This window comes from Lotus japonicus, chromosome 4 (assembly GCF_012489685.1).
Source record: "Lotus japonicus ecotype B-129 chromosome 4, LjGifu_v1.2".
NCBI classification, from domain to species: domain Eukaryota; kingdom Viridiplantae; phylum Streptophyta; class Magnoliopsida; order Fabales; family Fabaceae; genus Lotus; species Lotus japonicus.
In genome coordinates, this window is record NC_080044.1 from 74767200 (window position 1) to 74794092 (window position 26893).

Here is a 26893-nt window from a genome sequence, read left to right on the forward strand (position 1 = left end):
AAATGTTTATACATTAGATCCATAAAGATCCATAAAGTGAGTCTAACTGAACTGGGCGAGACCCAGGGGCCCTTGCCCAGGGGCGCTTGCCTCAGGGCGGTGAGTGAGTTAGGGAATTTGGGCCTCCCCCGGGGGACCCAACTGGCCCACCATGGGCGGTTAGGAGCACAAGGCCCAACCCCGAGCCTATAAATAGGGGGCGGTTACCAATTGTAAAAGACTCTTAGCTCATTTGTGAAATAACAAGCTTGAAATTCAGTTATATTCTCTCTAAAAGCGGTTACACTTTTTCTCTCTAAGATCCTCACATCACAACCCTCTCACGTTAGGTACTATACCCTGTTTCTATGTTCTGAGGATAGAACACTAACCCATCCTTGGACCTAGCACATAGTTGTTTCCCTACCTTACTCATAGACCAACAACAAAGTAGAAAGCTATATATAAGTAAGAGCCTCGAGTCAAGGTTATATTTCAGGCAAGCATGTAATTACTTTGCTCACCAATTCCTTCAGAATTTTTCCACTGTATCATCTACACCCTCTTCATTTCCCTTAAAATGATTGCTAATGAACTAACTAAAATGCATACAGAATAAGCAGAATAGTCAAATTTTCACTTTCTATTGCCTGATGTTAACAACCACTCATTTTGTAATTTGTATACTCTCCTGTACAAAGCCTTTAGGAAAAATATATACAAGCAATCTGCATATTCAGAAAAACTCAAGCAACAAGGCATGACAATCAATGATATTACTTTACTATGGCTAGAGATAGAGTAGAAGGCTGGATCAATCACCAGTAATCTAACAATGCAAATTTCACCTGCAACCCAATCTTACCACCCTCAGTCACAAGCTTAGCAGCTGTTACCAACCAATGCCCAGGAGTATCGTGCGGACCTCGCACGACCTCGGCTGCCTCCACATACTTAAGTAGTTTACCGGCGCGAACCGGCACCGGCGGGCCGTCTGGATAAATTCCGGAGTTAAGCATGGCTGGTGCCTGCTTAGGTGGACCGGAGGTGGCGCTCTGCTGTGTGAATGAAAATGTTGTGCTCAAATTTGTGAGGAAAGACGATTTTCTTGAAGCCTCTGGTGCAGCAGCCCACTCTGTCTTCCTGATACTGCAATTGGGTATGTTAGTAAAGAGAAGACGCAGGTGAAGCACATTCTTCGGCCAACTACATCTGCTGACGAGTTGTGCACCAGTTACTATATAAACGCCTGTTGAACTGTTCAGCCAGTTAGGGTCATGCTTGACCACAGCTGTGCACACATTTGAGAATCGCTTCCATCTGACTGGTTCCAGGAATTGGTTACTGGATTCATTATCATCAGATCCTCGCCACATGCTTGGAGTCGATGTCTCTGAAGAGAGGATCATCTTATTTGGGAGACTTGAAAGATGATGTATGTGTAAAGCAAGTCTATCACATTTCCTGCCCTCCAAGTACAGGCGGAGGCCAACTACAGGCTTTTGTTCACTTAACACCTGGCATTTCGTGTAAAAATAACACCATTAACTAGAGAACATAATGTTGTGAACTATAAGAATAAAGTGTCCATAACTCAAGATAGTTGCCGGGCAGACATGAGATGAATGGAAAACAAAACAAAATAAGGGTGATAATCCTATAAAGTTATGCAACACATCATGATTAAAATTGAAATGATGAAAAGTGAAAGAACATGGTAGCACTTATATGAGAAAGGTTCATAGACTTCAGGATTTTGACTATAGGGAGGAACTACATTTCAGATTTCTCTCAAGTCTCACCCAAAATTGTCATAGGCAGCAAGAAGTGGGACACAGGCCAGAAGCACATGATCCACTAAAAAATATCAATGATTCAAAATTCACACTATTTCATAAATATAAAATTTGCCAATGTACACCCCCCAAAGTACAAAAAGTTCATACAAAATAGCCAAATAGTCAAGAGAGTGCTTTTTGGCACCTTTGCATCAAGATGTCAAAACTCCCTAGCTAACAGCATTAAGACATTTCGGAGGACGTGGCTACCAACTCAAGACAAAAAAAAACCAAATATGAGAAGCCAACCTGAAAGACTGTTCAGTCTTCACTACAACAAAAGCCTTTTCCAATTTGGTAAAGAAAACTACAGGGATCAAACAACAGTGTTGTGTTCTGTCATTAACCAAATCTATGGAAAAACCTATGTAGAGACAAGTCCTTTTTAATGGTTTCCCCTATAACTTTTTTGGTCTTCTTTTAACCTCAGGCTATTGTACTATTCTCCAATGTATCAACTATTCTTACTAAGGCTTCTATCAGTCTTCTCCTGACATGGCTAAACCATATGTAGATCTTTATGCTTTCTCTAACACATCTAGCAATATTCATAGAAAGGTATAATGCGTCCATGCTTGACCTGCCTACCATAAAACCTAATCAATTATCTAAAAAGTGATCTATTGTCTTGATTTGCGTTTAATTACCCTTTCGCATATGGCTCATAAGCTTAATCCCTCTATAGTTGGGAAAATTCTGTTTATCTACCTTGTTCAATATCTTTCCATAGTTGCAAACTCAAGCTCAATCCTTCTATTCTTATATCTCCCTTGTTCTTAAAAATAAGAAAAAGTGTTTCTCCTCAATTCATCCAGCACTTTCTTCCTTCGTGAGCCAGACTAAGTATTTCTCCCCGAAACAAGTTGAAACTTCAATATTTATTGATAAAGATGTGATAGTGCTTTGCTTAAAAAATATATGGTTTTGGAAAGGAAATACAGTCCAACACATGCAATGCAACACTTACTAGCTCAAACAGGAGATTTGGTTAACTGTACCTGTGTAGAGCTGACATGAAGCTTTGGACCCAAGAAATTAAATTGCAGGGAAGGGGAAGAAGACTTCCTCCGCTGATGATGTCTGAGAGGCAGCTCGCAAAACATGGGCGCCCATTGCCTTGGAATTTGAAACTCCAAAAAATATTGTAAATCTTCAGCAGGAGGCTTATCTGTAGAGAATAAGTGAATCAATGACGTGTTGTGTGCCTTAACAGTGAAGAAATTAAACTACGGTTCCATGCCAGCAATTCTAGTTTTTATTCTGAAGCTTATATGCAACATGGTAAAAAATGTCTAGGTAGTAATAGAAATAAACTGGATATGAGTAAATGAAGCAGATCATGTATGACTTTCAAATCTGAGAAGAACCTACACCGTAAATACAAATTGATGGCATGACTAAGATAGCCACTTCCAGGAATTCCAGCCAGAAGTGAGGAAATAGGAACAAACTTGAAGAGGATTGCTTCAGGATTAGATGGCACAGTCTGGAGCCAACTCGAATGACTGTGCTTGAGCATATCTCCTCCTCTTTTAGAGCAAATGATAGTGAGGCCCTGTTCCAAGATAAAGCAATATATTAATTTCACAACCTAGAAAATGTATTTATTCCAAATGGTAAAGATTTCTCTTTCAGGGCTTACATCCTTGCTCGATGTTTCCGAAATGCTGGTGAATGACATAGTGTTTGATTGCATGACACGATTAAAGACCTCAGGAACCTACATGAACAGAGAGATTGCATCAACAGAAAAGTAACAAACATAATACAGCTGCACAAGATAAAGCACTATACCTTCTGTTTGCCATCTGCCGCTTTCCTCTGTAGTAAAGGAGGGCTCCTTACATCTGAAAATAAAAAATCTCCAAGATCCTCTAAATGCCTTCTGAGATCACCAGGAGGAATCTTTGAAGAATGTTTTTGTTTGACACAGATTACATCTTGACCTCCAACAGCCATGCCTACTATTAAGTGTGTACCATATGTCTGGATGAACCTGCCTAGCCAAATTGATCAGCATCATATACACCTATAATCTTATCAACCCAAAACTATCCACCATCCAAACTGTCAAACATCAGTTAGAGCACGTTTGGTTTACTAGTAATTAGAAAGCATAAAAACGGGAAACTACTACACATCCCAATGCACTATTTTGTTGAATTACTTCAACAAAGAGTGCCTCAGGACGTGTTATTTTCTCATTTTCATGCTTTGTAACCGTAAACCAAAAGCGCTCTTACTCTTCCAGACTGATTTACTTATAAAAAACAATCAAAACATAACACTTAAATTAACATCGACTGCTATCAAGTCCAATAGTACAATAACTTTGTCTAAAAAGGTAATTTGAGCCTCATACTAAAGGTAAGAAGGTACTATCATATTACATTCTTTTATACTTGTTCTTCCACACCAAAAACTACTAAATTTTGCAGGGATTGTCAAAAGACTGAGAGCACAAAAACCAACAAAAAATTGAATTAATTAAATTCAATCACATGACAAGTTACAGAAACAAAAGATGAGTCAATTTACAACAGGAAAACACAGACTCTATAATCTATATATTCATAACAAATTATTGTTGGCGTAGTGTTTACCTAGACAATGCAGCAGGATCCCACTGAGCTGGAACAGACTTCTTTACTTCTTCTTGTAGGACTATTGGAGAAGCTGTCAGGTGCAGATAGTAAAGTGAAATGAAATACCCATCGAAAGCCAGATATTTGGTATCAGCAGCATCACGAAACCAATCACCACTTAAATCAAACAGAGCATTGAAATAGCCAGAAGGGATTTTCCCTTGCACTGCTGATTTCTGATTAAGCAACTCAGACATCTACAACCAACAAATTCAAGGTTCACAAAAACAAATCAAAATTAGTGATATCTTTCAAATTCAATTTGCTTCATTCCAATAACAGTTACAAAAAGAAGATGAAAAAGGGTACCAACCTGGTTGAATTCAAGCACATCAGACTTGAAGCGAAGAAGATCACCTTTATCACAACGAATATTCTCAGAAACACCTTTGATTGTAACTCCACCAGCTCCAGGAATCAAAATATCCCTCTTGTTCTGTTCATCAAGCACCACCAACCTCTTCCTACTACTACTACTACCCCTCCCTTCACGAATTCCCTTTGCAAACCTCAACCGAAAATCACTGGCCAAATCAAACCCTTTACCCAGAGACTCCAATGCCACCATCTCAATACCCTCTTCCTCCACCGCCATCACCAACTAAACGCGTTACTGTGTCAAATGGGGTTTGGGAAAAGATTGAAGTTTTATAGGAAAAGCAACAAGGGGACAAAGAAAGGAGCTGGATTCGGTGATTGTGGCCAAATGGGTAGTGTTAGGTGCAGATGGATGGTGAGAAATCAAAGGGAAGGTTCGAGGAAGGTGAAGATGGGATCAGTGAGCGTTACGCAACGATGGTTCGGTTTCAGGGGAAGAAGAAGAAGAAGAAGAGATGGAGAGTTGAAGAATTGAAGAAGATGAAACGGGAAAAGTGTGTAGGATTGGAGTTTGACAGTGTCTGTGGCGTTTTGTTGTGAAAACGGAAAGGAGTGAAGAACAGAACCTAAAACGTTTTTGTATTGGTCAACAACATAAGAACCAATGTTTCAAAAAGCTAAAATGACTCTTTGACAATTTGACATTGATTCCATTCATATCAATTTGTTCTTAGTTATGTTCCTATTGCTGTGCCGTGTATACCGAGAAATATTTGTTGTGAGAGACCTACTGACTTAATGTGATCACGGAGTCTCGAAAAAGTAGTCTCACGACTGTCAATTGTAGAGCTACCTTAAGAAACAAAAACAAAATATTGTTGTTAATTATAAGAGTCTAATAATAATTAGTAGCTCACATCTACTACTAATAAAGAAAGGGTAATGATTCATTCTTAGTAATCATTTTCGCTAAATTTTTTTCATATTCTCTCTTTGAGTTTTTTATTACATCGACACTTATTTATATATTTTCTTTTCCTATCTATTTTTTTATTGAAAGATAAGTGTTGATTAAGTATTATTCACTAATTAATGTAGTTAATATAGTTGATAGAATTAAATTTATTTTCAATAGTTACAATAATAATAAATTAGTAAAATTTACTATTAACTTTCATAAATTACTATTCTCTTGATTTAAAACTTGCACTTCATAGGAAACAAAATAATTAATAACTTGCAAATTCAATTAACTCATTTATCTACTTCAGTCACTAGTATCAGGTTTATTAAGAAGACTAAGTTCAAAAAAAAAAGGTTTATTAAGAAGACTTACAAAAACAAGGCTTATTAAGAAAAATATTATTAGCAATAAATTTGTGAAATTTTTTTATTATCCTTATTAAAAATGTTCAAGTTCAATTCTCTACTTGAGTGAAAGATTCACGGTTTGAACCTTAAAAAATACTAATTTAACTATAAATTTTTCATATCGGTTTGTATATCTTATATAGTAGTATGTGTTTTTTTTTTTTACTAAGAGGAAAGGTATAGACGTATAGTAGTAGTATGTGTTTTTTTTGTTACATTCGAAAATTATAGCAAAATTAATTTAGAACATCCTGACACAGCAGGAGCACTATATCTGCCGGAGGTAGTCGTCAAATCTTCATCAGAATCAGAATAGTAGTACAAGAGTTTATCTTGGTTGAACAGGATGAGCAAACTAAAAAAGATAGGGATGACTGGCGAGCTCAACCAGATGTCTCATTAGAAAAAGACCGCGCTCCTAAAAATCAACGACTCGCTCAGACACCGCGCCAGCCAAGGCCAGTGCCCTGCTGTACTAGTATGTGTTTAGAAACAATAGCTATTTATTCAACTCAACTTCATAATTTAAATTTAAATTTAAAAACAAAAACTCAACTTCATATGAAGTACTACTACTCTTTTCTCTTTCATAGGACTTTACCCACTACCCGTTAACCCTTTTACGATCCTGCTTCATAATAGCAACTAGACGTTACAGAATGGAAAAAAGGGCCCCATCTGACACTTATACATACGTCTACCTCCTTTGACGGAAATCGGAGACAAAGTTGACTAAATAATTCGTACAAGATAAAATCAGAGCAAAAATATATATATTCTACATTCGAGAATAAGCTACTAATCATACATTTAAACATATTGTTTATTAGGTAATAAATCTATGAACCAAAAAAATGCAACAAATTTTCAACTACTAAATAAAATATATGTGTATGATTCACGCATATATTTCACATGATAATAAAATAATATACAAACATATTCTTATTTTTCTAAAAAATACATTTGTTGTAGTGTACGCGGTGCAGAACATTCATGTATAATGTCATGTTCTTCACAAAAAGAATCGAATTTTGTAGAGAAATATTCTCCACCCCTATCACTTCTCAAAACTTTGATAGTTTTATTTAATTGATTTTCTACTTCTACTTTGTATGATTTAAAGGCATTGAAAGCATCATCTTTATGCTTCAATAGGTAAACATGAGTGTACCTAGAACAATCGTCTATGAATGTTATGAAATATCTATTTCCCCCACGGGTTAGCATGCCATTAAATTCACATAAGTCAGAATGTACAAGATCAAGTAAATTAAACTTTCTTTCAACACTTTTGAAATGTTTTTTGATCATTTTAGATTTAACACGTATTTCGCATTTTTCAAATTCATGAATGTTACATGAGATTAATTTGGACTTAATTAGTCTATTCATAGTACTAATACCAATATGTGCTAATCTAGAATGTCATAAGGAAACAGAATCAATCATATAAGCAGAATTGGAAACTTTATTAATAATGTTATTAATAGGACATAATTTGATCATTCCCTCAGCGGAATATCCTTTTCCTACAAACACCCCATTACGAGTTAATATGAGTTTTCCGGATTCATACACAGATTTGATTCCTGGTTTTCCCAACAAGTCCCCACTAACGAGGTTCCTACTCATCTCTGGAACATGCAACACATTAACAAGAGTAACTTTCTTTCCGGAAGTGAAATTAAGTTCGACAGTTCCAGTTCCGACAACCTTTGATCGAACTTCATTTCTCATCTGCACTTCTTGATCATCAGTTGATTCAGAGTAAGTCTTGAACGATGCTTTGTCATATGATACATGAACAGAGGCACATGTATCATACCACCACCCTGGAACTTTACCCTTTACAGCCATAACTTCGCTCACAGTAGCGATTATTTCATCATCAACTTGGACAGCATTCACTTCCTTTTTAGCCTTGTTTTGTCTGCAGTCTCTAGCAAAGTGGTCAGGCTTTCCGCAAACATAGCAGCCACCCTTTGGACCTTTTGTTCCATTGTTGTTTTTGAACTTATTATGTTCTTTCTTTGGTCCGAGATGTTGCTGTTTGCCATCATATTTTTTCTTGCCTTTTGTAGTTACAGTATTTGCCTTAGAGAAACCAGAAGACTCAGCCTTGTCTCTGACCTTCGATTCCTCCTCGATTCGAAGGTGTTTCTGAATTTTCTCCAAAGAGAAGTCTTCAGAATTGTGCAGCAGTTTCTTCCTGTAACCATTCCAGGAAGGTGGCAATTTTGCAATGATTGCACCAACTTGAAAGGCTCCAGGGATATCTATTTTCACTGCCTTTATCTTATTTACGAGAACCTGTAACTCGTGCACTTGTTGCAGAATAGGTTCTGTATCTAACATTTTGAAATCGAAATATTTAGATATTAAGAACTTTTTGGTACCTTCTTCCTCAGCCTTGAATTTGAATTCCAATGTTTTCCATATTTTCGCTGCGGACTGAGTGTCTGTGTACAGATCATAGAGGCGGTCGGAGAGAGTGTTCATAATGTGTCCACGGCACAGCAACTCATCCTCTCTGCGCTTCTTTCTTTCGGTCTTAAGTTCATCAGAATCATCATCTTTTGGTTCAGCAATTGGTGTTAGATCAGGGTCTAACACATAATATATCTTCAGTGCAGTCAGGAGAAAAATCATCTTGTCTTGCCAGCGAGTGAAATTCGTTCCATCGAAGCGATCAAGTTTGACAAGATCCTGGTTCATAACTTTGATACTGGAGTCAGAAGCATCGGTAGCCATTTGAAAATTACTTTAAGATTGTTAAAAATGAATAGGCTTGATCGTGATGAAATCAATTTCCTTAAAGTATTTCAAGCACTCTCTAATTTCGTCTTAGAGTTTGGATGCAAGAATACCCAGGATAATCAGCCTTGCTACGAGTTTGCACAAGCCTAATGAAAACTCGAAATGAAGGGAAGTGATTTTCTGGAAAAACAGAGGATATTGTTAAAAATGAATAGGCTTGATCGTGATGAAATCACTTTCCTTAAAGTATTTCAAGCACTCTCTGATTTCGTCTTAGAGTTTGGATGCAAGAATACCCAAGATAATCAGCCTTGCTTCGAGTTTGCACAATACTAATGAAAACTCGAAATGAAGGGAAGTGGTTTTCTGGAAAATCAGAGGATATGATTGTATTCTGAATTCTGAACATGCACTCTATTTATAGGCAAAAACAGAACAATTTATAAGGTTGCGACCCTTCATAAATTATATCTGTTACCAACAAATATGTGAATAATTGTGACCCTTCGTGAATAGGTGCAAAAAAATTCGAATTCTAAAACGAGCAAAACAAACGGACGTTACGGCAACCGCGTTGCCGTCGCCGTCGATGCGTCGTGCTCAAGTGCCTCAAGTGTCGTGCCGCCACTAGCGCCTCTACGCCCACGCCCACGCCCACGCGGTCGTGTGAATGGAACATGTGACATAAAAGCTTGGGACCACCAAACCATGCACATGTGGCACTATATCCTCTCTTTGTCTCTTTGTTGAATGGTTGACATTTAATGATATATAAATGCTTTGAAAAGTTGCTCCACTTTCTATGTGGGACTTCATTCAAATCCATTCAATGCAACACATTTGTCATTTTGGAACACTATGTAATTATTACTCCTTGAGTAAATATTACAACACTACTAGCCCCATCATCACAGATGGCAGAGATTTAGGAGAAATATCAATGAATCATCTTTGTTAGTTATGTGAGTCTAAATTTAATTCCACATTCAAGATAGACCAAATAAAAATTAAATTTAATGATTAATAATAGAGTTTAATTTCTATGCACTGACGGTGTAAAGTTTTTTTACACCATCAACCAATCAAATTTTAAGGATGTGAGAAAATCTCATTTTTTTTTATTTAATTTCACTAATTGATGTGGCACATCCTTAATATATGATTGGTTGACGGTGTAAAAAACATTTACACCGTTGGTGCATCATCCTTTTCTCTTAATAATAATCGTTTTAAAAAAGGATTAATATTAATAACAATTTGAATAAACCTATGCAAAACTTAATTATATTTTTTAAAATTTATATTTTATTAAGATTTTTTGCCAAATTGCTTTCATAATTCTGACCCGAATATAATAATTGTTAAATGTCTCTATAAGAGTGCGGCTACTTGTTTGATATAAATATATAATTATTATTTTTCTTAAGGTAATGCTACAGACGGCAGCCATGAAACTAATAACTCAAGATTCTGATATCACATTAAATGAATATGTCTCTCCGAACAAATTTTTCTCCATACGCACTACTCAGGGATCAAACTTAAACTAAATGCTTAAAGAGCTCAACTATCTATCAGTTATGTACGTCTTGTTGGTTATGAACATATAATTATTAAACTAAAGAAACTCAACAATCATTATTAAATGGATGTAATTATATATGTATTTTTTTTTGCTAAGGAAAGAAAAAACAACAAGAAAACAACAAAAAGGGAAACAAAAAAACTAACTAATTCCTCTGTCAGAGGCTAAAAAGGACAGCACCGCCGGGGAGGGGTATCAAAACAGGTGAAGGAACAATTTGAACCATGAGCTAACTTGGCCATCTTGTCCGCCACCGAGTTGCAGCTGCGGGGAACTAGGAGCAAAGAAACCTCCTAGTCCAGACGAAGGAGCTGCAAGATTGCAGCAATGACATGGGAGTAAATGTGAAGGGCACCAAAACCTCGATAATGAGATAAACTCAACATAAAATCACATTAGAGATAATGAGATAAAATCTTACTTCTTCAATTCACTTAAATTTGATACCTCAAATTCTAACTTTTTCATTTACACGATAACATAATAGCATACTCCCTCAATTCCTTATTAACTTAATTGTTGACTTTGAAAAAAAAAATTGTTCCTATATATCTGTCTACTTAGAGTTTCAAGAGAACATGTTTTTCCAAAAAATGCCTTTGTAGGAACAATAAATGAGGAAATATAATATACATTTTAAAGGGTGAAATAGGAAATCAAATAATATTTTTATGAAAAGTAACAAAATTAATTGCATTATTTAATATGTGTGTTTCTTCTCTTTCTGAACAGTTAAATAAGAACGGAGGGAGTAGAACATAGTATAGTAGGACATGAACAAAGATCAAACCGAACATAACTTTGATTGGTCAAACACTGGACTATACAAGATAGAAAATTCAACTTTAACAACTTTCAAACATGCTTCAAATTATCCTCACACGAGTTTATATGGAGTACTTTTGTAAAGTTATGAGTCTAATTCAATCGTTAAAAAAAAAAAGTCTAATTCAAACCTATAAATTGTGGGTGAGCATTTATTAGTTTCAAACTGTTGGAACTTTCTACTACATTAATGGGAAATCTGGGTGAACAACGTAAAAGCTTTTTTTCTCTCAAAAACGTAAAATCTTATGTACCTTGTATTTAATTTAAGTTTGAAGCACTAACGGTGATATGTTTGATCTTCTTTAAGTTTTTTTTTATAGGTAACAAGAATTATATTGAATAGAAGTACAAGGGATACTTCAACCCAATACAAAGATGAAGAAGAAGAGAAAAAAAAGAGCAAGCTAAGAACTAGTAAGTTAAAAAAAACAAAGGTCCAAAAAGACGCAACTACCCCACCTAGTACCACCTTAAAAATAGACTTAACAAAACAAGCCTCATTAAAACCTTACTAGGATAAAACCACCTTGATCATCTTTAAGTTAAGTTTTTTTATATTTTTACATCGGAAAATTTTAAGTTAAACTTTTTATATACAAGCAAAATTTGAAAGAAAAAATTAATTTTACAAAAATTTGGATATTCAGACTACAACATGACTATTTATAGGGCCAGATCGATAAAAAAAAACTTTGTAGCTTTCCAAGCTTAATACCTTAAATTTGTACCGAACATTATATGATAACAAAAGTAAGTTTAATTCAAATAGTAAATAAGTTTAATATAAACAGTAGCAATTTCTTCTCATAATCAATTTTTAATTTATCTTTTTAAATACCTTAGCATTTATATTTGATGTTAATCCATAATATGTGAGTTAAGTTGTTTTTGATAAGCATAATATGTGAGTTAAGTACAGTAGGCACTAGGCAGGAACCTTCCCTAACCGAACGGCATTAATTAATAAGAAATAGAAGACCAGATCAGACCCTATGTTGACAACCTTCGCAGGAAAGTGATATGATTTGATAGAGAAATTCACAGGTCATGTATGATTGATAGCCATTCTTCAACTGTTTTTTCTGTCCTTTCCCCTTATTCCTCTCCACAATCAGTGCACGGCTCTCATTCATCTTTGTCATTTGTGCATCATTTTCACTTGTAGGATGTGTTTGGTTTGAGAGCGAAAATGAGATGAGACATTGTGAGAAAAATAGTAGAACAAATATTACTCTATTAGTATGATAGAAATATGAGAAAAGGACAATAAACAGCTGGAGGAAACCAGAAAAAAAAGGTTAAGAGAGAACAAAGATACATGAATAAGTGATTCAAATAACCAGAAAAAAAAAACACATAATGAATAAGTGATTCAAAATTCCTTATAGTCTGAATGATGGATAACATAGATAAATGAAGGAAGTGAACTTGGCAATGAAACAGAGTCAAAGAGAGTGGCACAGAGTTGATACATAGTCTGAATGATGAATAACAAAGATAAATGAAGGAAGCATTACAAATGTGCCATGAAGAAGAACCATCCATACTGTCTAAACAAATTCTGTGGTAAAAAGCCATCTCCAGTTGCAAACTATAATAAATCAGGGTATGTCCTCAAAGCTGCTGACAGAGGAATGAACTTGATCAGAACAAGAAAAAGCAATGCGTGATATTTGTATAATTTAAAATTTAGAAGCACTGAAAAGTATCCAGTCTTCCAAAATAAGCAAAATGGTAATCACAATATTGACATAATGGCTCAATATCAAAGTGATGAAGGGATTGATCAGCATGCAGATTGAAGGTACAGAATTTCACATTGAGGCCAAATCAATCTGGATGTATAAAGGGATTAGCAATCTCAGATATGCCTCAATTGGTAACACAAGCATGATAGGAGTTACTCTACAAACCTACATTGCAAAAAAAATATAAGTCTAGTTCCCAGGATACTCAAATATTAATTGGCAAGCCTGAACAATTCAAACTGTAATCAATTATCCTTCTGCTCCTCTCCTACTTACTAGTATTATTTAAGCTAACTACTAAGAACTATGTGACTAACTACTCTTAGCAACCTCAGATTCTGTAACTGTAACTGGTGCTCCTACAACACGTCTTGGGGTCCTATAATGTGATGTTGTGGAAATAAACTTATAACTAAGGCAAGATAGAGGGATCACCAGTATCAGCAGCACAAGGGACAAATGTGTTGTTCTTATAAAAATAAAATGAAATGACAGATAATTTTCAGGAACAAGATAAAATCTTATTTCTAGCAGTGAAATTTATAAACAAGAATCACCATCATCACGACCACAACCAACATCACCAATTCACCATACATACCATGTTTTAGCTCATCACACATTCACACCTTCACTCTCAAGAGAAAGTAAAAGTCGTCGTAATTTTCATATTTCAATAATTTTCTAAATGGCCAAAAATTGTTGTAATTTTGTGTAGTAGAAAAGTAAATCTAATCAAAGACAATAAATATGTCAGTAAAGATTTATTCACACCCCAAATCCACCTACATCCAGAGAAGTAAGAAATAGAGAGATAAATGAAAACTATGAAGTGATGTGATAGAAAGATACAATAGGTGGAAATGAGATAGAAGCGATTGCAAATAATAGGGTTAATTTTCCCTGATAAATTACAACTGCTTTAGTTCTGATTATTAACTTTAAAAGGAACTTTGGCAGTTATCAAAGAGTAAAAAATCAAACAAAAAACCAGTTTCATCTGAACCCTTGTTGAGCATTAAGTTTCACTAAGGTAAATGAAATTCACAGGAAAGGAAACGAAGCAAGAGAACTGATTGTAAAAGAGTTTTTAAGTTAAAGCAAATACTTAAATGCGTGCTTTTATTAAAATGAAAAGTTAAGAACTTAACTAACATTCAGTGTGAACATATGCATACCTGTACATGAATGCAAGGGGATCAACAGCGAGGAATGGAAGAAACACCAGATGAGAACAAAAATGAAGAGCCATGCTTCCACCTCTAAAACCTTCAATAACACTATTATAGATGATTCTAGTGTCTTTATATGTTTTGCCAAGCTGCCAAGCTGCCAATCTGCAAATATCTACTTTTTTTTTGCAGGAATTTGCATTAATACAAACAACGAACTATGTGTAGACTTAAGTGTCGATGAGTCAATTCAGATATGAAATGCTGCAGTAGTTATTAATCAGATTCATTCCATATTGACCTTCCTAATAATTTTCTGTAGCATTAAGTAATCTGCCAATGATCCAACTTGCATTAAGTAATATGTCAGGTATCTAATACATCCAAAGTACTCTTAAGCTGTAGATGTGATCATAGTTTACAACAATAGTTAGTAACAATGAAAAATCCAAATAAACCTCGAGCGTATACATAAAACAGTGGTAATCTTCACCTTCACTTATCACTAAACATTAAATAGTAAGTTGAGTGAGGCAGAACAGAAACATAACATTTGTTTGTCACTGAACTAGCAATTCAATTCATGACACCATGGATTTTCATAATCCATGGTTCCTTAGATTTTAGAGGAACAGAAACAAAACCCACCTGAGATTTAGACAGATTTCACAATAGGAAGTTAAATTTATCTAGAGTTCTAGACCATACTCTATGTTAATATACTTACAAACAAACAGGGAACTAATATAGTTGAAAAGGATGAACAATAAAAGCAAAGACAATAAGAATGTAGTCTACTCCACAGGCACTGTAACCTCTTGAATCTTTTGCATTATGATGTACTCTCTGAGTCTCTCAGCTTTCTGTCTCATTGAACCAAACATCTCTTCAGTTGCATCAACTATCTGTTTTGGCAAATGAACTTCCAAGAAATCAAACCACTCACCCAGACTCAACTTCTCTAAATCAGGCAAATTATCATCACCATTCAAATTCTCCTTTTCTCTCCCATCACAAGTCTCTTTCCCATCACCATTCAAATTCTCCTTTTCTGTCTCTTTCCCACCACCATCAGTGCACTCTTCAGGCAATTTCTTCCTCCTGCCACCGCCCCTCGTTTTCTTCTTCTCAACATTCTCCACTCCAACCTGCAAACTTGAAGCTTGAACACTATCCCCAACCCCAATCACACTCTGCTTGTTCTTCAAATTCCGGGTCACCCTTGTAATTCTCGGTTCTACTACCCCAATCTGCAAGCTTGAAGCTTCAGATTCCTTCAAATTTCGGGTCACCCTTGAATTCTTCTGTTCTTCCACCTTCTCTTCCGGAGCATCATCCGAATTCCCAGAACTCAAATCCACTATCTCAATCACGCTCCTCTTATTCTTCGAACCCAGCGCTGCCCTCGACCGCGTGTTCTTCGGTTCTGCAACCTTCTCTTCCGCAGCACCCAAATCCCCAGCAACACTCGAACCAGAAACCCCAACCACACTGCGGTTATTCTTCGTATTCCGGGTAACCCGGTTGCTCTCGGGTCGACCCACAAACCCAGATTCATCGCCAACGTCAACGCTCGCGTTCTCGTGAATCGCAACCTTCCCCTTCAAACCCTTACCTCTTCTACCTCGACCCGGTTTGGCAACGGGTGGTTCAGAGCCCTCAGCCTCGGGAACGGTGACGGGTTCGGTTGGGATCGGGTGGAGGAGGTTGACGAGGATGGAGGTGAGTTCTCCGATCTTGATGGTGGAGCCATCGTGAAGAGGGAAAGGGGTTTGCGGAAGGACATTGGAGCCGTTCAAAACGGTGCCGTTTGAGGTGTCGAGGTCTCGGAGCACCCATTGACCCGATTCGGTTAGGATGTTGAGGTGCTTTGAGGAAATGCCAGGGTCCTTGATGGGGAGGGTGTTGCCGCGGATGACCCGGCCGATTCGGATTGCGGATCCGGGTTTGAAGTTGTGGGTTTGTCCTTTGCAATGGGGAGGACCTTGGAGGATTCGCAGTGTGAGAGAGGGAGGTTCCATTTTCAGTGAGAATGTGGCTACTGATTCTGGTTTTGATATTTTGAAATTCCAACTTTTCCCGCCATGGGGCAAACCAAAGGCCAAAAAAAGGTTGGTTTGATTTATCACTTTAAAACTCAACTTGAACCAACAAGTGAATATAATTGCTAGCAACACATATTTTAACACTTTCTTTTTCTTTTTTCAAGAGAAAATGATATCATATATATATATATATATATATATAGATGAGGCAAAAACACCTTCCAGAATACAAGACAAAGCAATAGACGAGTACAATGATAACTAAAGGGACAGTAGTAAAGCCTAAATTTAATAGGTCTCATTAAATTTGAAGCATGCTCGTAGTGGATATCAGATTGTCAGTGCGAGGAAAATCAGAACATATATATTTCAAATTGCTTTTGTCATTTTGTGCATTCGGATTGTGCAGGTTTCGATTCATGTGGGTGGGTTGAAACAGTTGGACTAGAGCATCTCAGAGACATGACTTATGAGTCGTTGTTTGTTTTGACATGGAGTATGAATGAGTCAAGGTTGGTTGTTGTGTGGCTTGTGCGGCATGGATCTTTGATGAAGTAGAGAAGAAAGAAGAAGAAATGTTGTTTGTGTGATTCACACTTTTGTTGAAACATAATCCTCTTACGTGAAAATTCTCTGAGATTCTTTTATGTTGAAATTTTATGTTTATTTTTCATTTCATAAGCATTAAATAAGTAGAATCATTTGAATATTTATAAAAAGATATATAAGCATAACGTCTCACTCGACAAATTGTGGTATGTCTTTAATACAGTTGAGGACACATCACACAGATGCGAACTTAAATCAGAACAATCACATGCAATGTGTAACTATTTGTAAAATTTGAAGCAATGAAGGACAAAAAGTATCTGATCTTACAAAATAAACATAGTGCATGCATGTTTGAAATTTGTTATACAATAGATTCTAAAACCAAAATCAATTCATGGAGAAGCCTATATGAGTAGCTTCTAGACGCCGATATTGATTATGAATAGGGAGAAATCTATGTGAGTAGCTTCTGGACGCCAATATTGAGAAAAGCTAAACTAATCCAAACATACTAAAAATACTAATCAGAGTCTTCACATTAATGGCTTAACATCAGTAAGTGAAGTGACGGGATTGATCAGCATATAGATTGAAGGAACAAATATTTCACATTTAGGCCTCATCTGTTAAAAAGGGTTGTCAACAATCACCTCCGTACCATCAGTTGGGGAAACAAGCATAACGGCAGTTCCTCTACAAACCTGAACAGAAATAAAGGAAGTCAATTCCCCAGAGTAGAGTAATCTTCATGGGTAGGCCAAAGCAATTCAAACTATAAACCGAAAAATGAAAATAATTCAATAAGGTTACAAATGCTTATAGTCATGATGCGAATGTTGATTCTGATAGAATAGGAATATGTCAACTATTCCATATTTGTTTACCTGTAATTACTCTGTAATTAGGCATAGCATTTATGCATTAGTCAATTATGCTTTGTATAAATATTGTAACAATTCATCAATAATAGTCACCAATTCATATCATCTTACATATCATCTTACAGATTCATTTAGGCTTCGTTTGGAAGAACTTATTTGAGTTTACCTTACAGCATAAACGCTTATGCAAATGTTTATGGGAGCTTATGTAAATAGTTGATAACCTACTTATAAGTTGTTCAGATTAACTTATGAATAAGAGTTTATGCTCACCTATAACCTATTTTCAGCTTATTTCAATAAGTTTCTCAAATTAGCTTATGCATAAGCACTTAAGTTACTTATCCAAAATTTAAGAAATTTTAAACAACCAGCATAAACATTTAAATAAAAACGATCATAGGGTAAAGTTACAGCTTTTCACTCTCAATAAACAATTAGCATCTGAAGAAGTACTTTAGATTACAGGGTAAACGTGAACTACACAAATAATGATTTCCCTTTTTGACATGTTCATTTGTGCTAACTTCTTAATAAGCTCCCATTAATATAATTTGACATAGTTTATGTATATGCCCCTTTTCAACAATTCCATCCAAAAGTTTTCAGCCGAGGGGGAAAAATCAGCAGGTTTCACCAAATTAGTTTACAATTCCATGCATGACATTTAAATTTTCATTCTAGTTTCATGTTTCCTATCAAGTGATGTTGTAGAAATGAAACTTACAATAAAGCCAAGATGTCTGGTCTGATCAGTAATTTGGAGAGGATCATCAGGATCTGCAGAACAAGGGATAAATTCAATGTTTTAAAAACTAAAATTAAATGAAATGGCAGATATTTCAGGATTAAGTTAAATTCTTATTTCTAGTGGTGAAATTTAAACAAGCATAATGCTAATATGGCAGTAGAGTCACACAAGCACATGAACTATGAAATCTACATAGGCTACTTTGCCATATAAAATAGTACAATTGCATAGTCATGTCACTCCATTAGAGTGTGTGATGGACCCCCAGGTGACAAATGGGCCACTAAGTCTGATGCAGGGCCCAAAGTCTGGCAAGTCTACGTGAGAAGAAACAAAAGGAAGGAATAATAGGAGAAGGGTGAGCTGGAAGAGTGAGGTTAGCTGAGGTAGGAGTTGGTTACGGGTTTTACGGAAGGAGAGAGTGTGTGAGAGATTCCTCATATAGGTTGGTTGTTAGCATGAGGAGGATATGATGAGAATTAGTATGTTAAGGATAGGGTGAAGAGAGTCTCTTCTTCTCTATAGGAGTCTTACTCTGGGCAATAGCATTTGCTATTGTATTCACATTTCTGTTTCTGCAATATTAATCAGTGTTTCCCATTTTCATTCCTGTTTTCTCTGATATTGTCATTTTGGTTCCCATCAAATTGGTCCGACCTGCCGGATAGTTACGAGACGGAAACCAGTGCTCCATCATCGAAGTTTTGACAACGAATGCCACCAGCGTAGAAAATGGAAGCGAAGGTCGCAGCTCTGGAAACCGAAGTCATCAACCTACGAACCACTCTGGTGACGATGCAGGAACAAGCAGAGAACAATCAAGCTCGTCTGCTCGATCTTTTGACCCAACGATTGTCCAAACAATCGGTTGAGCGCGATGAGTCTGGGAGCGTGCTTAACAACAACGCAACTCCTTCCAGATCTGGAACAGAGCAAGGAGGTCCTTCTTTTGTTTCGGGATGGGCCCGTTTGGATGGAGGCTTACTGGATGAATTCCGGAAGTCTGCAAAAAAGGTTGAGCTACCCTTGTTCAATGGAGACGATCCTGCTGGATGGATCGCTTGAGCAGAGGTGTATTTCCATATTATGGGAACAAGCCCTGCAGTCAAGGTGAATCTAGCTCACTTATGTATGGAAGGATCAACGATCCACTATTTCAATTCACTGTTGCACCTTGACCCAGACCTGACCTGGGAAAAACTCACTAATGAGTTACTGGAGCGTTATGGCACTGCCAACAAAGGCGATGTCTACGAGCAGCTCTCGGACCTTCAACAGCGAGGATCCGTTGATGATTATGTTATGGAGTTTGAGCGCTTGCTCTCCCAAGCGCCGAATTTACCAGACGAGCAGTACTTCGGATACTTCATTCATGGACTCAGGGAAGACATTCGTGCTCGCGTACGGAGCTTACGAGCTCTAGCGTCGCTGCCCCGCTCCCGTTTGATCCCGTTGGCCAAAGCGGTTGAAACAGAGCTCCATGGACCGGTTTATTCTTCTTCCGGGTCAAAAGGAGGTGGAACCCGGCCCAACTATGGATTGGGAAATTATAATCGCTCAACCCATCAGTCGTCTAACGGGTCAGGCCCACCGGGTCGCGAGTCCAATCAAGGTTGGGTTATGGTGAAGAACCGAGACGACCGGAGTGAGCGAAGAGAGGATAAGCCACCACCGCGTTCCACTCACCGAGATCGGGGAGTGCGACATCTCCCTTACCAGGAGCTTTTGGATCGACGACAAAAGGGGCTTTGTTTTAAATGTGGGGGAAAGTTCCATCCCCTTCACCAGTGCCCCGATCGGCAACTGCGAACCATGCTCCTCGAGGACGGCGAGGAAGACGGAAGTGACGCTGAAGCTGCCGGTGACTCCGAGAACCCCGATGCGGCGGCGATTGACGGAGAATTGAGTATCATGAAGCTAGGAGCGGAACCGTTGCAAGCTCATACGATGAAGTTGCAGGGGACACTTCAGGGAGTGCCTATTCTGATTCTGGTAGATAGTGGCGCTACCCACAACTTCATCTCCAAACAAGTGGCAGAGGCGATGGGGTGGACGGTGCAAGCAACACCGGAGATGCGCATATTGCTAGGGGATGGTAGTAAGGTCATGGCCAGTGGCCGGTGTGAGCAGGTCGGAATCGAGATTGGGGACTACAAAACGGCAGTGGATACTATTCTCTTTGATCTCGATGGCATCGACCTGGTTCTTGGGGTAACCTGGTTAGCATCACTCGGCGACATGCTTGTCAATTGGGGCAAGCAAACGATGAAATTCCAACAAGAGGGTACCTGGGTTTTCCTACAGGGTCAACATGGGTTGCAATCACAACAATTGGCCCTGCAAAGTTTCTTTGAGTCCTCCACCCAAGCCCTGTGTACTTTCGGTTCTTTGGGATTTCCATCTCCAGGTGAACCCAGCAAGCACACACCAATCCTCTCCGAGGAGCAGAGTCGTCAATTGGCAGATTTGTTGAGTCGATTTGGAGATGTTTTTGTCGCTCCCAGTGGTTTACCCCCAAAGCGCCAGGCAGAGCATCAGATCACGTTGCTGCCAGGACAAGGACCAGTGAACGTGAGGCCGTATCGTTACTCCCACCACCATAAGGATGAAATCGAGAAGCAGGTAAAAGAGATGCTGCAATCGGGAATTATCAGGCATAGCCAAAGCGCACTTTCAAGCCCTGTGATCCTTGTTAAGAAGAAGGACAATTCCTGGAGGATGTGTGTTGACTACCGTGAGTTGAACAAAGCCACAGTTCCTGACAAATTTCCGATACCAGTAATTGATGAACTTCTGGATGAATTACATGGCGCTCGTTATTTCTCGAAGCTGGACCTCAAGTCTGGGTACCATCAAGTCCTAGTGAGGGAGGAAGATGTTCACAAAACAGCTTTCAGGACGCATGAGGGGCACTATGAATACATGGTAATGCCTTTCGGGTTAATGAATGCGCCATCAACTTTTCAGGCCCTGATGAATAGCATATTCAGGGACTTATTGCGGCGAAGCGTCCTGGTGTTTTTCGATGATATTCTCGTGTACAGTTCTGACTGGAAATTGCATCTGCAACAGTTACACACGGTGCTTGAAAGACTAAGGGAGCAAAAGCTAGTCGCCAATCGCAAGAAATGCACGTTTGCACAAGGCGCCGTGGAATATCTGGGGCATATTGTGTCCCACGAGGGTGTAGCTATGGACCCTAGCAAAGTTCAGAGCATCACCGAGTGGCCTACTCCTAAAAATGTAAAAGGAGTACGCGGTTTCCTGGGCTTGACAGGATACTACCGCAAGTTTGTGCGGGATTATGGCAAAATCGCAAGACCCTTGACTGATCTTACCAAGAAAGAAGGCTTCAAATGGAACCCTCAAGCCCAGCAAGCTTTTGAAACTTTGAAGGCACGCATGATCACTGAGCCCGTCTTAGCATTACCAGATTTCTCCCAACCGTTTGTGATTGAAAGTGATGCCTCGGGCAGTGGAGTAGGAGCCATTCTGTTACAGCATGGGAAACCAATTGCCTACTTTAGCAAGGCCTTGAGTGATCGCAACCTGGCTAAGTCTGCTTATGAAAAGGAGCTGATGGCAATTGTTCTGGCAATACAACATTGGTGACCCTACCTTTTAGGGAGGCATTTCACAGTATGCACCGACCAAAAGAGTCTCCTTCAATTGTTGCATCAACGGATTACCACCGGAGATCAACAGAACTGGGCTGCAAAGCTCTTAGGGTATCGCTTTGACATCATCTATAAGCCCGGGCCTACCAACAAAGGAGCTGACGCGTTATCAAGAAAATTTGAGGATGGGGCTTTGCAATCCATCATTTCTTACTCCAATTGGGCTGCTGGACAAGACTTAGTCGCAGAAGCCCACCAAGACCCAAAACTGGCAGCCATAATCTCTGCAGTCCAAGTTGATCTAACAACCAAACCTGGGAATACTTACACTCAGGGAGTGTTATACTATGAGGGACGATTGGTGATTTCTGCGTCTTCCGGTTGGATTCCTTAGTTGTTGCAAGAGTTCCACGCCACGCCTCAAGGTGGTCATTCAGGTTTTTACCGTACTTATCGACGGGTGGCTGCAAATGTGTACTGGATTGGCATGAAAGGTGTAATCCAGCAATTTGTAAGAGAGTGCGATGTTTGTCAGCGCCAGAAGTATTTGGCAGCTTCACCCGCGGGTTTGCTTCAGCCTTTACCAATCCCTGAGCGTCTATGGGAAGAACTGTCCATGGATTTCGTAACAGGGCTACCTAAGGTTAAAGGAATTGATGCTATTTTTGTCGTGGTGGATCGCCTCTCCAAGTACGCGCATTTCATTCCTTTGAAGCACCCAACTTCAGCTCGCGGAGTGGCAGAACTTTTTGTCAAAGAGGTGGTACGCTTGCACGGTATTCCAAAGGCAATTGTAAGTGATCGTGATCCTATATTTGTCAGCAATTTCTGGGCTGAGCTTTTTAAGCTACAGGGGACTCACCTAGCTATGAGTACGGCTTATCACCCGGAAACGGATGGCCAAACTGAGGTCATAAATCGTTGTCTAGAGACTTACTTAAGGTGCTTTATCGCGGATCAGGCTCGAACCTGGGTTCAGTGGTTGCCATGGGCTGAATACTGGTATAACACGACTTATCATGGGTCTACAGGGGTTTCTCCGTTTGAGGTGGTCTATGGTAGAACCCCACCTTCCATGTTGCGCTTCACAATTGGGGAGACAAAGGTGGAGGTTGTGGCCCGTGAACTTATGGACAGAGACGAGGCTTTGCGTCAACTCCGGGCTCACCTTCTCCGTGCACAAGGTCGCATGAAGTCTCAGGCTGACAAGAAGCGGAAAGACAAACAGCTGGAGCTTGGTGAGTGGGTTTTCGTGAAACTGAGGCCTCACAGGCAACAATCAGTGGTTCACCGTATTAATCCCAAGCTTTCACCTCGTTATTATGGACCTTTTGAGGTAGTGAAACGCATTGGGGCAGTCGCGTACAAGCTCAAGTTGCCACCTACCTCTCGCACTCACCCTGTTTTCCATATCTCGTTGCTTAAAAAAGCAGTAGGGAACTACCAGGTTGACAAGGACTTTCCCGAGGACCTCGCAGTGGAGGCACCTTCTACCGTGGAACCAGGGACCATTTTAGCCTCTCGTACCATCCAACAACATGGAGAGAACGTCAAGCAGTACTTGATTCAGTGGCAAGGCAAACCGATGGATGAGGCTACTTGGGAAGATGAGTTCACCCTTTTGAACCAATTCCCCGCGTTCAACCTTGAGGACAAGGTTGCTTCACAACCCGGTGGCATTGATGGACCCCCAGGTGACAAATGGGCCACTAAGTCTGATGCAGGGCCCAAAGTCTGGCAAGTCTACGTGAGAAGAAACAAAAGGAAGGAATAATAGGAGAAGGGTGAGCTGGAAGAGTGAGGTTAGCTGAGGTAGGAGTTCGTTACGGGTTTTACGGAAGGAGAGAGTGTGTGAGAGATTCCTCATATAGGTTGGTTGTTAGCATGAGGAGGATATGATGAGAATTAGTATGTTAAGGATAGGGTGAAGAGAGTCTCTTCTTCTCTATAGGAGTCTTACTCTGGGCAATAGCATTTGCTATTGTATTCACATTTCTGTTTCTGCAATATTAATCAGTGTTTCCCATTTTCATTCCTGTTTTCTCTGATATTGTCATTTTGGTTCCCATCAGTGTGTTTGAGAAAACAGGCTCCGCACTGAAATGAACATATTCTGTCTAGAAATACCATTTTGCAAGTTTGATTCATTAAAGCTGAAAGGGGAAAAAAACGTAAAAGGATGTTGAATTCAATCAGCAAATTGAGAAAAATAAGTAAACTCAGAGCTAACCAAAGTGAGAAAATTTCCAACTATTTTTCTATCCAACCTTTATGTTATTAGCATTAAAACTCAGTGTGATGTCTTCAACCAATTATTATCATCATCATCATCATCATCATCATCATCATCATCACCAAAACCACCTAAGGTTACTACTTATTAACATCTTACAACGTGATCATAGCAGCAGCGGAACTAATGCTAAAACATGCCATTTCATAGCTCATACTCATTCTCATCTCCACTCTGAAGAGTAAAGTAAACGGTAAAAGTCTCTGTAATTTTCATTAGACAACAGATACAAGTCACAACCCTCTTATGACCTTTGTGAATAAGCTGATAAATATTTCCAGAGAAATTAAAACGGCAACATGCTGAAGAAGATTAGTAGCCTCCAAGACCCAAAACAAAACGATAAATATGACAGATTATAGAAGGATGAACCAAACTTCAATGAAAAGGATGTCAGAGTTGATTTTATGATATCATGAGCATAATAACAAAGTGATGTCTAGTGCAGTACATATATCATTAAATCAATAAATAGAAACACAAGGCACCACTTCTATTTAATATTTACCTCTTAAAAACTCTACGGCTTCATCTAGGACAAGGTTAAGTAACTGATCATAGCCTTTTAGAGTCCCTGTCACTGGAATCCAACAAAATAAAATATAGTTAAAACATATAGAAGAGTATTAACTATTGAGTGTTCAAAATTTTCAGTTGAGTATCTGTATTTGAAAAAAATGAATTTCATACTTGTACATTCATTTTAAACAATCAAAAATCAATTAAACTAAATAAATAAATGATTCATTACCCAGTATGATAAATAATCACCCAAGTCATATTTCCTTTTCTTATTCAACATAACTATAAAGAAAGAAGTAAAATGGATTACCTTGTCTGCCACCAGTAAGCTTCACTTGAACACCTTTGTCCACAAACTTTGCAAGGTCCAGAACTGTTTCTTTTCTGCCTGACTGTTTAAATAAGCAAAAGAATGAATATGAAACCAAAACCATCATCTAAAACAAAACATAAATGCAGTCTAGTTTTTGCTGCTCCCAAGCCCCCTAATACTAATCCAGAATATGTTTTTTCTGATTCATGTAAGATTGAAATCCCAAAAGAAGAGAGATTACATCAAGTTAACAACCCTAGGAGTAAGATTATCCACTTTCCCATTACCTCAGATATGATCCTCTGTCCAATAATAATAACCATTGGAGACTTGGAGTAGTTGAGCTTCCTGAAAGATCATGAGCCCATGGTGTTTGGCTATAACTTCAACTAGATAGCATATCTACACAGCCAAATATATATATATATATATATATATATATATATACACCTGTTTTTTTTTGGGGGGGGGGGGGGGGGTTCTAGAAACCTCAACTTTTCACTCCTGAACTGAATGAACCCTCCATTCCACACAGTTTATGGGGCCTCACAAAGCACTCATCAAAGATATGCCCATTCATCCAGGGACCGAAGATCATAGCAAAATGGGGAGGTCGCTCCCAAAAGAAAAAAATTCTTAAAATAGTATTCAAATATTATATCCACCTCTAAATAATTAGTCATTGTTGATTTTACTTTGTGTTCAATTTCCACCCCCTTGCCATTTTTTTCTGGTTTCGTCCCTGCATTTGTCTACTTCTAGAGTTATCTACACTACAACCATCCAATTGATCCATAATCCATTCCCAGCAACTCCATAGTTCTCATTCCAGTTGCTCCTTTATCAACCCCACAGTTCCCATTAGTACTAGCTAGCTACAATAACCCCCTTGCTCATTGACCAACATGCAGACTCAGAATCAGACAATGGGATGCGGAAATTTTCAAAATCATGACACTTAACACGACCATGATACATTGCAATTTACAACATATAAAATATATAAACCTAACATAAAAAAACAAAGCTTGAAAAAGAAAAAAAATCGAAAACATAGCGAAATATTCTTGTCTATTTCCCTAATAGGAACAGGAATCGTCGTGATCATGGGATGCCCTAGATTCATGGTTTCCTTGAACCCAACAACGTATTGCAGTGCAGATGAAAGGGGTAACTTCTTCTCTAAGAAAAGAAAATTGTTTTTTGATTATAAAAAAGTGATGGATTGCGGAGAAACTTACCATGGCTCCTTTGATTGAATTGAAATCTGGGTTCGTGTGAATTGCAACTCCGCGTCACAACGATAAGAGAAGTAAAGAGTGAGAGTGGGAAGAGAAGCCCAAGAGGGAAGGTGAAGTAGAAGCGGGTGTTATATAACCATTTACCAGTAATTTATAAGTAGTAACCCCTTTGTTGCGCCAACCGGATAAAAATAATGCAATCTTGTCTCTTATTCTATATATTGATATTGATAATCAATTCATGTAAACTATATTTTAAATCCCAAGGATATGATAACAATTTTATAGTCCTTTTTAGTATTGTAACCCCAAACTAAAACTATTTTTTACTCATAGTAGACAATTGCGGATCGCGACATGTCGCGAATGACTCAAAAAATGAAATCTCATACAAGGGAAGGCCGATATTGGCTGCGAATAGTGGGATTTCGTGG

The 26893-nt window shown here is 38.3% G+C and overlaps 4 protein-coding genes across 4 annotated transcripts; 1 reads left to right on the plus strand and 3 right to left on the minus strand.

Moving 5' to 3' along the window:
- Positions 1–595: 595 nt before the first annotated feature.
- Positions 596–5454, minus strand: LOC130711848 (MACPF domain-containing protein At1g14780-like). The gene is made up of 7 exons (XM_057561612.1): positions 4776–5454; positions 4421–4659; positions 3612–3813; positions 3460–3537; positions 3189–3372; positions 2816–2985; positions 596–1496 (listed from the first exon to the last, which is right to left on the minus strand). Exons 1-7 carry the CDS (start codon positions 5055–5057, stop codon positions 798–800), a joined length of 1854 nt encoding a protein of 617 aa, XP_057417595.1. The 5' UTR covers positions 5058–5454; the 3' UTR covers positions 596–797.
- A 6775-nt stretch (positions 5455–12229) lies between these two features.
- LOC130711035 (FHA domain-containing protein At4g14490-like) lies at positions 12230–16322 on the minus strand. The gene is made up of 2 exons (XM_057560472.1): positions 14251–16322; positions 12230–12944 (listed from the first exon to the last, which is right to left on the minus strand). The coding sequence occupies exon 1, from the start codon at positions 16263–16265 to the stop codon at positions 15039–15041; it is 1227 nt and encodes a 408-aa protein (XP_057416455.1). The 5' UTR covers positions 16266–16322; the 3' UTR covers positions 12230–12944; positions 14251–15038.
- A 771-nt stretch (positions 16323–17093) lies between these two features.
- On the minus strand, positions 17094–26596 carry LOC130711036 (sm-like protein LSM7). The gene is made up of 5 exons (XM_057560473.1): positions 26460–26596; positions 25216–25297; positions 24892–24963; positions 18450–18502; positions 17094–17542 (listed from the first exon to the last, which is right to left on the minus strand). Exons 1-5 carry the CDS (start codon positions 26460–26462, stop codon positions 17468–17470), a joined length of 285 nt encoding a protein of 94 aa, XP_057416456.1. The 5' UTR covers positions 26463–26596; the 3' UTR covers positions 17094–17467.
- Positions 18591–24122, plus strand: LOC130711034 (uncharacterized). Its single transcript, XM_057560471.1, has one exon. The coding sequence runs from the start codon at positions 19560–19562 to the stop codon at positions 22083–22085; it is 2526 nt and encodes an 841-aa protein (XP_057416454.1). The 5' UTR covers positions 18591–19559; the 3' UTR covers positions 22086–24122.
- Positions 26597–26893: the final 297 nt, after the last annotated feature.

Bases quoted from the DNA above. Each gene is read 5' to 3' on its own strand.
- LOC130711848 (XM_057561612.1), bottom strand. From the start codon at position 5,057: ATGGCGGTGGAGGAAGAGGGTATTGAGATGGTGGCATTGGAGTCTCTG. The intron at 4,660-4,775 runs GTTGGTACCCTT...TGTTGGTTGTAG, and splicing joins ATGTGCTTGAATTCAACCAG to ATGTCTGAGTTGCTTAATCA. The intron at 3,373-3,459 runs GTAAGCCCTGAA...ATCTTGGAACAG, and splicing joins CGGAAACATCGAGCAAGGAT to GGCCTCACTATCATTTGCTC.
- LOC130711035 (XM_057560472.1), bottom strand. From the start codon at position 16,265: ATGGAACCTCCCTCTCTCACACTGCGAATCCTCCAAGGTCCTCCCCAT.
- LOC130711034 (XM_057560471.1), top strand. From the start codon at position 19,560: ATGGGAACAAGCCCTGCAGTCAAGGTGAATCTAGCTCACTTATGTATG.
- LOC130711036 (XM_057560473.1), bottom strand. The intron at 18,503-24,891 runs GTAAATATTAAA...CTTGTTCTGCAG, and splicing joins AGCCGTAGAGTTTTTAAGAG to ATCCTGATGATCCTCTCCAA. The intron at 17,543-18,449 runs GTAAGTTTCATT...ATTTCTGTTCAG, and splicing joins CCAGACATCTTGGCTTTATT to GTTTGTAGAGGAACTGCCGT.